General features: G+C 38.9%; 1 protein-coding gene across 1 annotated transcript in view; it reads left to right on the forward strand.

Annotated features, from left to right (window-relative positions):
- The window catches only part of yjefn3 (YjeF N-terminal domain containing 3), a 48889-nt gene extending 39950 nt beyond the window's left edge, over window positions 1-8939 (forward strand). Inside the window, exons 3-6 of the mRNA XM_003439858.5 lie at window positions 2418-2528; window positions 6410-6523; window positions 7805-7955; window positions 8185-8939. Coding sequence (XP_003439906.1) covers window positions 2418-2528; window positions 6410-6523; window positions 7805-7955; window positions 8185-8381 — 573 coding nt within the window. The 3' untranslated portion in view covers window positions 8382-8939. The remainder of the gene's footprint in view (window positions 1-2417; window positions 2529-6409; window positions 6524-7804; window positions 7956-8184) is intronic.
- Window positions 8940-11387: the final 2448 nt, after the last annotated feature.

Here is an 11387-nt window from a genome sequence, read left to right on the forward strand (position 1 = left end):
GTCTGCTTGACACTTGACTCAAAGCAAGTAGTAAACAGTAGGTTTCCTGAGTATAGCTGCCTGCTGCAGCTTGGGAAAGGGCCGAGTTGTGGGCTCAAAAACTACAACAGAGATCCAGGAAAACTAAAACACTCTTGGTATATCTGAGAGAAACTGCAGAGTTTTGTTTTAACTCTTTGTAGTACAACTTGCATATAAATACCAGTTGGTTCATCTCATTAAATAAGGAGACACAAGACGCTGGCTGACTTCACTCTCCTCTACCTTTTAATCCTATCAATCATTACCTTCTTTCTTCTTGTTAATATGAACTGTGTGACCCTCAGCAGCTGTAACAGCCTGTTCTCCATCTCATTGAGTCTGTGTTATGATTTCTCAGTCGAGCTGTTACGATAGAGATAATGGCTGCTGTCTCTCTTCTCCTGGATTCATCGCTCTACCTAATGCACTCTGAGTCTTGTTATATCCAATTATCCAATGTGGAGAACTGCCTGTCTCTCCATTTGAACTTTCTTCTGTCTGGAATACATTAGTGAAAATGGAACTAAATGGGTTTTATGCACAGTGGAAGAATTTTGGCCTACTTGAAGTTCATCTCCAATATTTGGAGGCCCATCATGGCAAAAAGGTTGATCTTTCACTAATGTCCTGAATTACACACTAGCCAGTATTTTATTGTTATATTGCACATATATATATATACATATATATATATATATCTACATCGGCCGTAGTGATCGATGTAGCGGTTCCGAATGACAGCAATATCAGGAAGAAGGAACACGAGAAGCTGGAGAAATACCAAGGGCTCAGAGAAGAGCTCGAGAGGATGTGGAGGGTGAAGGTAACGGTGGTCCCCGTGGTAATCGGAGCACTAGGTGCGATGACTCCCAAGCTAGGCGAGTGGCTCCAGCAGATCCCGGGAACAACATCGGAGATCTCTGTCCAGAAGAGCGCAGTCCTGGGAACAGCTAAGATACTGTGCAGGACCCTCAAGCTCCCAGGCCTCTGGTAGAGGACCCGAGCTTGAAGGATAAATCGCCCGCAGGGGCATGCTGGGTGTTTTTTTTTATTATTTTTTTTATATAATAACAATAAATAATTATAGGGTGCAATAAAACATTCACAGGGAGCCAAAAGTTATGGTGTAATTGTTTCTCAAATACAAGGTAGAGAGAAAACTCTAAAAGGTGATTATGAGTACTATGAGTACATTATGGTGTATAAAGGTGTAATTATGGTACAGTAATGGTAAAATTATTAGATGACACATCATTTTACATACATAGATTTAAAGAACTGCCTTTTAATAATAATAGGTTCAGTCATTACTGTATCACTACACCCTGTAATAATTGGTTTATTATTAGCTATACTATTTCTAAAATAATTCTTATTTTACAGCATCTATCAGTTCTATTAATACATCACTTTATATGTGCCCTGTTATTATGAAATGCTTGGACTGCAATTTGTAGGTTATGATCTGAACATTACTATGAACTGTAGCCATAAACTATTTATGGCAGTGATAAAACTTGGCTAATTGGTCCAACAAATTGTGTTCTGACACACATTTATTGGGCTCTAATTGGACAGGACATGAACTCAAATGTTCCTCATGTTCAGCTTGTTCTGGTTCATGAAATCATGCTGTAACCTTTATAATAATGAATAATAATTTCTGTGTAATGCCACAATGCAGAAACTCTTCTATACCCCCGTCCTATCATTGTTAGCAGCAGCTAACAGTCTGTATATTGTGGCATTGATTTTGATGCTGTGAATAATCTGTGGGAAAAGAAACCACAGACAGAGTGTGTATACACACAGACACAAACACACACTCACACAGACACGCAGCACTTCTGTTTACATGTTGGAGATGGAAGATTAGCCAATCATGATGACAGTTCCACAGGCGAATACCTGTCTCGTTTAAGAAGGTGCAGGGTGATTTACAAGGGAATGTGCGGCCAGTAAAAGAGACAGATGCCAGCAGCAGACAGAAAGTGGGTTATATATAAATATATATATGGAAGCATCCCGTGGTGAGGACACTGGGATTTTTTTCCACTGTAGTTATTTTAATGAGATTGGACCTTTTCTCATAGACACAAGAGACAGGGGAGCCGGTGCCATTTCCACCCTCGTCTGGCATCCCAGGCACTCAGAGTATGATGGAGAGGCTGAGGTGAGGATCGGATAACCTGGACTGAATAAGAAGCCTAAGTTGGAGGGATGATAAAGAATATTGCCAAGAATTTATCTTCCTCTCGCTGTCACTATTGTTCTCTATCAATAACCTCTTCTATCCACTTTGTCTTATTGCGGTGCTTTCCCTCAATCATCAGCTCATAATCTATTTCTAACGCTCTCTCTCTCTCTGTCTCTTTGTTTTATTGTCTCTCCACCAGGCCTACCCTCTTGGCTCTTTAACAAAGAAGCAGCCAACAGTACTGGTGATCTGTGGTCCAGATCAAAATGGTTCTATTGGCCTGGTGTGTGCCCGACACCTGCGCATGTTTGTAAGTAACCTATGAAGTACACTAAGGCAGGAGTTATATTCAACAACATGACATGTATGGGACATTATGGGACTCACTGAGCTATTCAGACAATACAAGAAACTAATTTTGCAAATGATTACATCATGACTAACAGGGGATCCCATATACAGGCCCACAGCACTTTACAGAATTTCATTTCAGCTCCTGTAAATGGCTGCAAGCAGTTATCCCATTACCCTCCCTGCAAGAGCTCTCAGACAGTCATGATATCATTGTATTGTTACTCTAGTTAAAGCCGTCTTGCGCCTTGCTTCCACAGCCACGATGTGATGTCATGACCATGATGTCTGCAGCTTAGGCCACATACTGACTGACATTACAAATTATTCTTCAAGGAGCTATCCATCTTCACTGACCCCACTGCAGATCACAGCTTTGAGGGTCCTTTATTCCGAGTACATGGTGCTGTGGTCAGCCCCGGTCTATGACTTTATTACAAGGGAAATTTCGGATATGTGTTTTTGGGATCTTTGGCTTAGAATGGAATGCATCTGTACACTTTACCATATGTGTCTGACTTACTAGATTTACAACACATCGATAGTTCTGATTAAAACCATGTTCTCTTTATTTAAGGAGCTCAACGGCTTTCTGAGAAGGCTCTATCTTCCTTCACCTCCCACTCTGTTTCTTTTTTCTCTAGTCCAAGAACAAGGCCAGAGGTTAGCTTTGAGAAGATCTAGTTTGCCCTGGAATTCCAGAAATGAATAAGAAACGTTTCTGTAACTTAACTTAAGGATTTGGGTATTGATTCCCTGCTTTAAGTATATTGGGTGTGGGGTATTATTATGTCTGCTTGTGTATCCTTTTTTTCCCCTAATGTTTTTACCTTCTGTGTCCATAATTTCTGGTATATTTTTTCCCCTTTTCCCCAAAGTGAAACATTTACTTCGTATTGAAAAGTGCTGCATAAATAAAATTTTATTATTATTATTTTTAAAGAGTCTGCACACTGCACCAGCCTGATCTGGGACCACACTTGTCTGAGCTTGCTCTAACTTGAGAAACTTGAATACTTACTTTGGACTGTGAAGCGCTCTCTCGGTTTAAGACTGTATGTTTTTCATGGTGTGATGTGATCCCTGTCAGCAGGATGACATGCAAGTATACACATGAGACACACACTTTAATACATACACACACAGACACTCATGCACAGCCACAAACCCTGATGCAGAGCTGTGAATGTGATTAGACAGAGCAGAGAAATAAATGATCATTTGCAGGAGAACAGTCCAGCTTGCTTCCCACGTCACTCCAAGACAGCCATGTTAACAAAAACAGGTTGTGTCTGAATCTGTTATGGATTCTTTAATATTTTCCGCAATGCCACATACCTGAGGGCACAAATATTCCTTGATCAAAGCCAGTGTTTGATGAGGAGAAACAACAACTACAGTGGTCATTAGTTCTGGTGCACTGCTCATATTAAAACAGGTGGACATCATGTTAGGTTTGGCTCAGTTCATGTGCTCTGAGGCATTCACCGCATGGAAACTTGTGGCATTAGTTACAGTATGAACTAAAAATGCAAACTACTGTTTTGCTTAGCAGTTTTGTTACCTTTATTAACTCTGGGTGATTACAGTTCAGTAAAATCTAACATTCAAAGTAACATTTGAGACATTTCTTTGAAGTTTTTATTAAAGGGGACATGTTATGCGTCTAACATATATACCTATTACAGTCTTTACTGTTCATCAAAATGAGGTCAGTGTGTGTTAAAGCAATCCATCCAAGCTAAAGACCAAGCCTCAGACCGCTGTGAATGCTTGTTTACCAGAGATTTCCTCTTCTCTTGTGTGGGCTGATGTCAGCTCACCACAGATTTCCTTATATGTTTAGCTCTGTCTGGCCTAAAGATGAGGCTTACAAGAACTCGGTTGTTTTTTCACAAGCCAGGTGAACCAGGTGGCAGCCAATCATTAGATAGGTGGGGTGTTTTTATGGTTTGGGGTAATGAAAGAAAGAAGGAAATGAGGATAGCAAGTATCCTTTTAAAGATTTGAGTGTCCTGTGTTCTGCAGACCTCTTTCCTTTGTTGCTAATGGGCTGCATGTAAAAACAGAGTACTACAAGACACCGTTATTCCTCAGGGAGAGCAAGTGTAACCCTGTTAGGACTGAGCATTAACTGGAGAAAGACCCTTTTTATGCTGTGTGCTTGTTTCTGTCTCATGGTTCATTTCTCTTCACGCTCAATGACACTGAGAGTCATTTCACACTCTCCCTTACTTTCACACATTTTGATGGCCTAACTGCTGATGAGGTCAAGGCCACCCCAGTGGCGCTGGCTAACCCCAGGAGAGACACAGGCACTGGATTGTATTCTTCCCTGCTCTCTGGTCTGTGGTGATGATGGCAGTGATCGGTGATACTGGTGATATGATTGATTTCAAATCCCCCAAGTGGTATTTAACTTGTCAGATCACCTCCTTTGTAGGATAGCCTCAGCTAAAACAGATTTAAAAACATACTTTTGCTTATTAATTTACTCATTCTTACTGTAAAAATGTATCAATATTTATTAGTTCAGTTGGTATATAAAAGGCACAGGAGGAGATTAAGTGTTTTTTGAGAAAGGGGATAATTCCACACACGAGGAAACTACTATTTTAATAATTTGAATACATTCACCAGTATCTTAACTTAAAAAAGAAAAAAGAAAAAAAAAACTCAGCAGCCACTTTATTAGGTACACCTTGCTTGTGTTGGTTTGGACCCCTTTGGTTTTTTGAACTGCCTATTTTTTTTTTTTTTTTTTTTTTTTTTTTGTGGCACAACAACAAGGTGGGGTAAACATTCCTCAGGCAGGACAATATCACACAGTTGATGTAGATTTGTTGTCCACAGATCCATGATGCAAATCACCTGCAAATGATCCCTAGTAGATCAGCAGCCCATCTGACACCACCAACCATGCCACAGTCAAAGTCACTTAAATCACTCCTTTCTAAATTCTGATGCTTGGATTGAACTTTAGTGGGTCGGCTTGCCTACATGCATAAATGCATTGACTCAGCGCCACGTGATTGGCTGAGTGGATATTTGCGTTAGCAGATAATTGTACCTATTAAAGTGGCCACTGACTGTAGATAACATATCAAAGTCAATTTAAAATATGACTTAAATTAAAATTAGGAGTATTATCAGCCAAAAAAAAAAAAAACTGTAACCATTCCTGGGAGTAATATGCTTTCTTTTGAAAGCGATTAGATTAGATTGTCAGTAGTGACTGAACAATACATACCACACATGTCACTATCCAGAATTAATATTCCTAGCTTTTTTGTACTTCATCTTAGTAAAAGACCTCCAACAAAACATTTCTTCTGTCTTTTTTGTATATCATCCACAGCTCCTTCTTTGGCTTCAAATTATGCATATGCATGTGTCTTATCACTCTAAGTATATTTATGATGCTTAACATAAAAGATTAAAATGAACTTACAAACACACTCAGTCAGACACTGACACTACAGACTACACTTCTGTTCCCGGGTTTTAAGATTTATGTTTGTGACTGTGAAAAGTTCATGGATCACAGATGCTTCCTGCAGAGCATCACAGACCTTTCAGACTGCAGGGGTCTGGATTTCTACTCTACATGCCTTCCACTTCCTGAGGGTAGTATTCATTCAGAAAGCAGACTGCAGAAACCACTGCTGCTGATCACCAGTCAACAATATTTTCAGTTGTACCGCACACTAAATGTACTGAAACACTATCCACACTGAATCATGTCAGTCCTGGCTGAAACCAACATAATTAACTTTCTTCATTTTTGTGTTTTTCTCCCCTTCTTTCTGCCCTCTGTCTCTGCTGCCTCATCTGGTTCAGGAGTATGAGCCCACCATCTATCACCCTAAACGCTCCTCTCACAGTCTACATCAGGATTTCACAGTTCAATGTGAGAAGATGGACATCCCTTTCCTCTCCTATCTCCCTACAGAGGTCAGCAATTCCTTTACAGGACATCACATTTTACAGAAACTTTAGGCGTGCTGCTGAAAAGATTCAGTGTAAAGTTTAATTTAAAAAGAGTTTTTCAATAATTCTCTCTTTTTTTAATCTCTGAACTTTTTTTTGAGACCTTTAGCTCCCTTGGGTCTCTACTGGTTGCAGGAGATAGTCAGTTAATTACTGAGCTATAGAGGTTGCTCTGTTGTTTGTTTTTTGTAACCTTTGGACCGAGTCAGACTAACACTTTCCCCTCGTTTCAAGCCTTTATGCTATGTTAACCTAATTGGCTGCATTCTCTAGACTTTTATTTAATCAGCAAATAGGAGATGATGTGACACAGTGATGCAGTGATTAGTGGTGTTACCTTACTGCTATATGACTGAGGCCTTTCTGTATGGAGTTTGCAAGTTCTCTTTGCACCTTTGTGGGTTACCTTTTGGTGCTCTGGTTTTGTTCTCCAAAGACATAGCGGTTGTGTTAATTATAGATCATACAAAACTGTCCGCCTAATGCCATCTGGGAAAGGCTCCAGCCTCCCCTGTTGTTCACTTTTATTAAATAAAAAGTGCAGTTTAGAAGACAGTGGTATATTTACTTCTATATCTTTGTTTCTCATGTTTAATGAATGGTTGCATTTTATTAAACAACCTTTTCAGATGGGTTTAGGATGAGAAAAAATCAAAATTTTTAATCACTGCTATGATTTTGTGCTTCATAATATTTCATAAATACTGAAAATCTAATGAGAGAAGGCGTCTAACGCATTCTCACCCCATTTAATGCCATTCTTTTGGACAGCATTGATTGACATGCAAAAGGGGTCCTTTAGTGTCCGAGCACTGATTGCAACACTACTGGATCTTCACAGTTCTGGTGGTAGAAGAAGCAGTCTTCAAAGTCTGCAAAAGGAGGAAATCACAAGTTTCCAAGTGGTTTGTTTCCCATGTGGGATCTTTGTGGGTTTTGTTAACTTTGTTTTGCTTTGTTTTCATTTGCTAATTGGTTTCAAGTTTTGCTCACATTTCACTTTTCATACACTTCTGCGTAACATTTACCCTTCATTTTGGAAAATTTTGGACCCTCTGAGACAACATTGGGTTTGAGATTATCTGTCAGTCTGGGAATGACAACGGATAATAACAACTGCACAGACTGTAAACCCCACACGGGTAAATGTTAATCTTGCCTTTAACCACTGGAAGGTGATTCCAGTGAATTGTGTACAAGAAGTAAGTTTGTCATTTTATTCATACTGAGGTATTTTCTGTTTAGGTGCAGCTTATAAACGATGCCTACAACCTAGTGATTGATGCCATGCTGGGCCCAGAAGCAGACTGTGCCAACATAAAGGAGCCATACTCTGGTATTCTGGTCACCCTGAAGCAAATCAAGATTCCCATTGCTAGTGTGGATGTGCCCTCAGGTAAGTGTTAATATAAACTGTAGATATAATTCTTGAGGCCCAGAAAAATAAGATGATAAATTACCCTCCAGGCAGCTCTTTCAGTTTTCCAAGTCTAGAGGCACACTTGGAGGGTAACTCTTGTGCTAAAATCAGATCACTATGAGTTCATCCTACTCCAAATACACTACGTGCTGAAAATGGCAAAAAATTATTGAAAAGCTCCTTTCCTTAAACACATTTTTTCCAGGTTGGGATGTAGAAGAGCGAAGTCAGGATGGGATAAACCCAGAAGTTCTCATCTCACTTACAGCACCAAAGAAGTGTGCCACGAGTTTCACGGGGAAGCATTTCTTGGCCGGACGCTTCCTACCCTATGACATCCAGAAAAAATATGAGCTTAACCTTCCAGACTTCCCTGGCACAGACTGTCTCATAGAATTGTAACATGTGGAACCACAAGAGCCTAGTTTGACCACTCCTGATTTTGAAAAGAAACAACTGATCTATTCTTTTGTTTTGTATTTTATAGACTATCGGTGTGATTTAATGTTGACATCTCAGCTGTGTAGATCAGGCTATGCATTAGCCAGATGTGCTGTTGAGCTACAGTAAGTGGATTCATATATAGAAACTGTGGTTTGAGTCATGTCTATTTAGGGTATGGCATGAGGAGTTTTGTGTCAGTCTACTTGTAAAAGCTGTAGCATTGCACTGTTTTCTGATTACTTTGCAAAACAAATGTCTTTCTCCAGGCTCAGCAGAGGAAGGTGAGATTTCTATTGTGCCAATGTGAGGAATGTTTTAATGTTCTGATACTTTTTCATTCTTATGCTTGACTTTCTACTGAGGTGTGCTGCTGAGACACACTGGTGTAGGTTGGTAATTACATTTTTCAGATGTGTTGTTGATTTGTGTGGTCAGGCTGCACTTTTGCATAACCTTTGTTTCAGTTACCTCATTTGCTTTTTGTTGTCCAATAAAAAACAAAGAACTAATTTCAAAGAAGTGTCCAATTTCTGGTGTTTTGCTTTTCTTCACTTTAAATGGCACTGACAGCTTGTCTTAAAAAAAATTAAATCATGAAACGATCAAGGCTCCAGATGGATAAAAGCTGCACCAATCAGCACTTTTTATAACGTCAATATCAAATAACTATGCAATGTGAAAAAAATCATTTGTAATGACAAAATAACTGAAAAATTACAAACAACTCGCCGTTTACACCAGCTTGATGTGATCTTTTGGTTTATTCTGATTCATTGTTTTGGTTTTCAGGTCTACTGATCTGTTCTCATTAACTATGTTTCCAGCTGCAGTGGGCAGCTGTTTTCAGTAAATAGGATCTAATAGAAACCCAGCGAATGCCAGTTTCCCAGCCCCGACAGCAAATGGACCAAGGTTGCAACCAGCTGGTGAATACATTCAGTTTTTTTAGTAGTATTTCTCAGGAATTTTTCAGAAATTAAGAATTGGAGCCAAAATTATAAGAGAATATTGGACAAATTTGACTCATTTGACAGGAGCGAAAATACCTCAAATGTCATTCTTTTATTCTGAAATTGGAGGACTTTTCCTGAAGTGATACAAAGCATACAAAACCAAAAGTATGTTACATTTTTATACTGATATACGGATATCTATTCAGATGGATTTTATGTGCCATGTCTTAGTGTAGTTTTTATGGCACCGTGATGTCAAAGTTCAAGGGGGACCTTGACACTGTCACGAGAACTGTCTGTGTTCTCACCACACGGTCATGGTCACCTGCTGATCTTTGAACGGTCCTTGGGGAATCTCAAAACAGTGAATTAGATCCACAGCACAGCTTTGGTAATGCAAGCTGCACATAAGGAACAGAGGTTATACAGAGGTCAGAGAATGAATGAATACAGTACGTTGGCACCTGCAATGTAACAAATAATGTAAAAATAAAAAAATCAGAATTCATTTATTGTGACCTATAAATATTATAAAGGCATCTGAGCTGCCATTAGCTTAGATGTAAAGTTATTAATCTATTTATTGATGTTTGACAGGCAATTTACACCTTTTAAATCAGTAGTTTAACATTCAGCATGGACATTTATTTCCATACTTGAAAGATATTAATTAATTTTCTTGATTAATATCTTTCATAGTGTCAAAACTGACTGGAAAGGCATGAAATATAAACAGTATGTAAGGGTAAATGCATTACCTTGCCAGAAACTGGAGTCTAAAATAATTTTAATGATGTTTTTAACTACATGCCAACATCAATAATAATGTTTTATAAGCTGAATAAGTCCAAGTCCAGCTTGTGCCAGAAAACTAAATGATGATGGCTTAAAGAAACATAGACAACATACATTTCCCTCTTGGTATTCTAGCTAATATACTGTATACCCATACTAAAGTAATTTTACTTCATTTATTACCTTTGATCTTCAGGAAATGCCCTTCAGTGTCAGGATAGCTGCCAAAATAGACTTGAACGCTGCCTGTTCTGTTAAAAGCATCCAGGCCACCAAGCTGTGTAATGTGCACTTCTCATGCGATTATTGCCGGGCATCTTAGGTGTGCACACACTGTTACATCTGTTTATAGATTCCAAACTGGATTTGATTTGGTAATGAAACCCACAAAGAGGTGTCATCAGGCTATAATTCGCTGTAGAGGAAGGTCCCTCATTACTGAGCTCAAGGTTGTGGCCTTCAGTGATGCTAAAACTGCTGTGCTGTTTATAAATGAAGTAATGTGTATATGTATGAAGTGCATACTAATTCAGTAATGCCCAGTGAGGGTGCACATGTGTGAGTGGGTGTAGAAAGTCAGTGAAAAGGAATGTTGATTCATTTCTTTTTTGCTCCGTGGTATTAAATCTGTCAGAGGCAAACTGAAAAACGTTGTAGAAATATGTCTCGGCTCTCAGCAGCCCTCCCTTTCATGCCTGTCCAGTCGCTGTCAGGAAACAAGACTTGTTGCCACTCTGTCTTTTGTGCTTTTCATTAAAGTGGCTGTGTAATGAGCTTTAGTGTCATCAGTGGCCTGGAGAAGCGAACAGCCATAACTGACACTAGCACTTGTTTGTATAGTCAGAGAGATAAAATCCTACATGGGTAAGAAATGTAGGCTGAAAAAAAAAAAAAAAAAAATGTAGGGAGCAGCAACGAATAAGAAACATAAATCCAGAGTGTCTATGGCATAAAAAAATTAAAGAAACTAAAGGATCTGCCTCTGAAAGGACTCCAGCACATTTTCATCACGATAACTGTCATCTTTAAGGAGAGATAATCATTGACAATTTCTAAGATTCAAAACACATTTAAAAATCTTACCTTTACCTACATGGTACTGTAGAAAAGTATTGAGTCACAATTCATTTCTTTATATATCATGCTAGGGAAATGGTGAAATAGGTGTAGAGATTTACTGAAACAAATCGATTTGTTTGTGCAAACAAACATAGAA

Source organism: Oreochromis niloticus, linkage group LG23 (genome assembly GCF_001858045.2).
Source record: "Oreochromis niloticus isolate F11D_XX linkage group LG23, O_niloticus_UMD_NMBU, whole genome shotgun sequence".
In the NCBI taxonomy this organism is placed as follows: Eukaryota; Metazoa; Chordata; class Actinopteri; order Cichliformes; family Cichlidae; genus Oreochromis; species Oreochromis niloticus.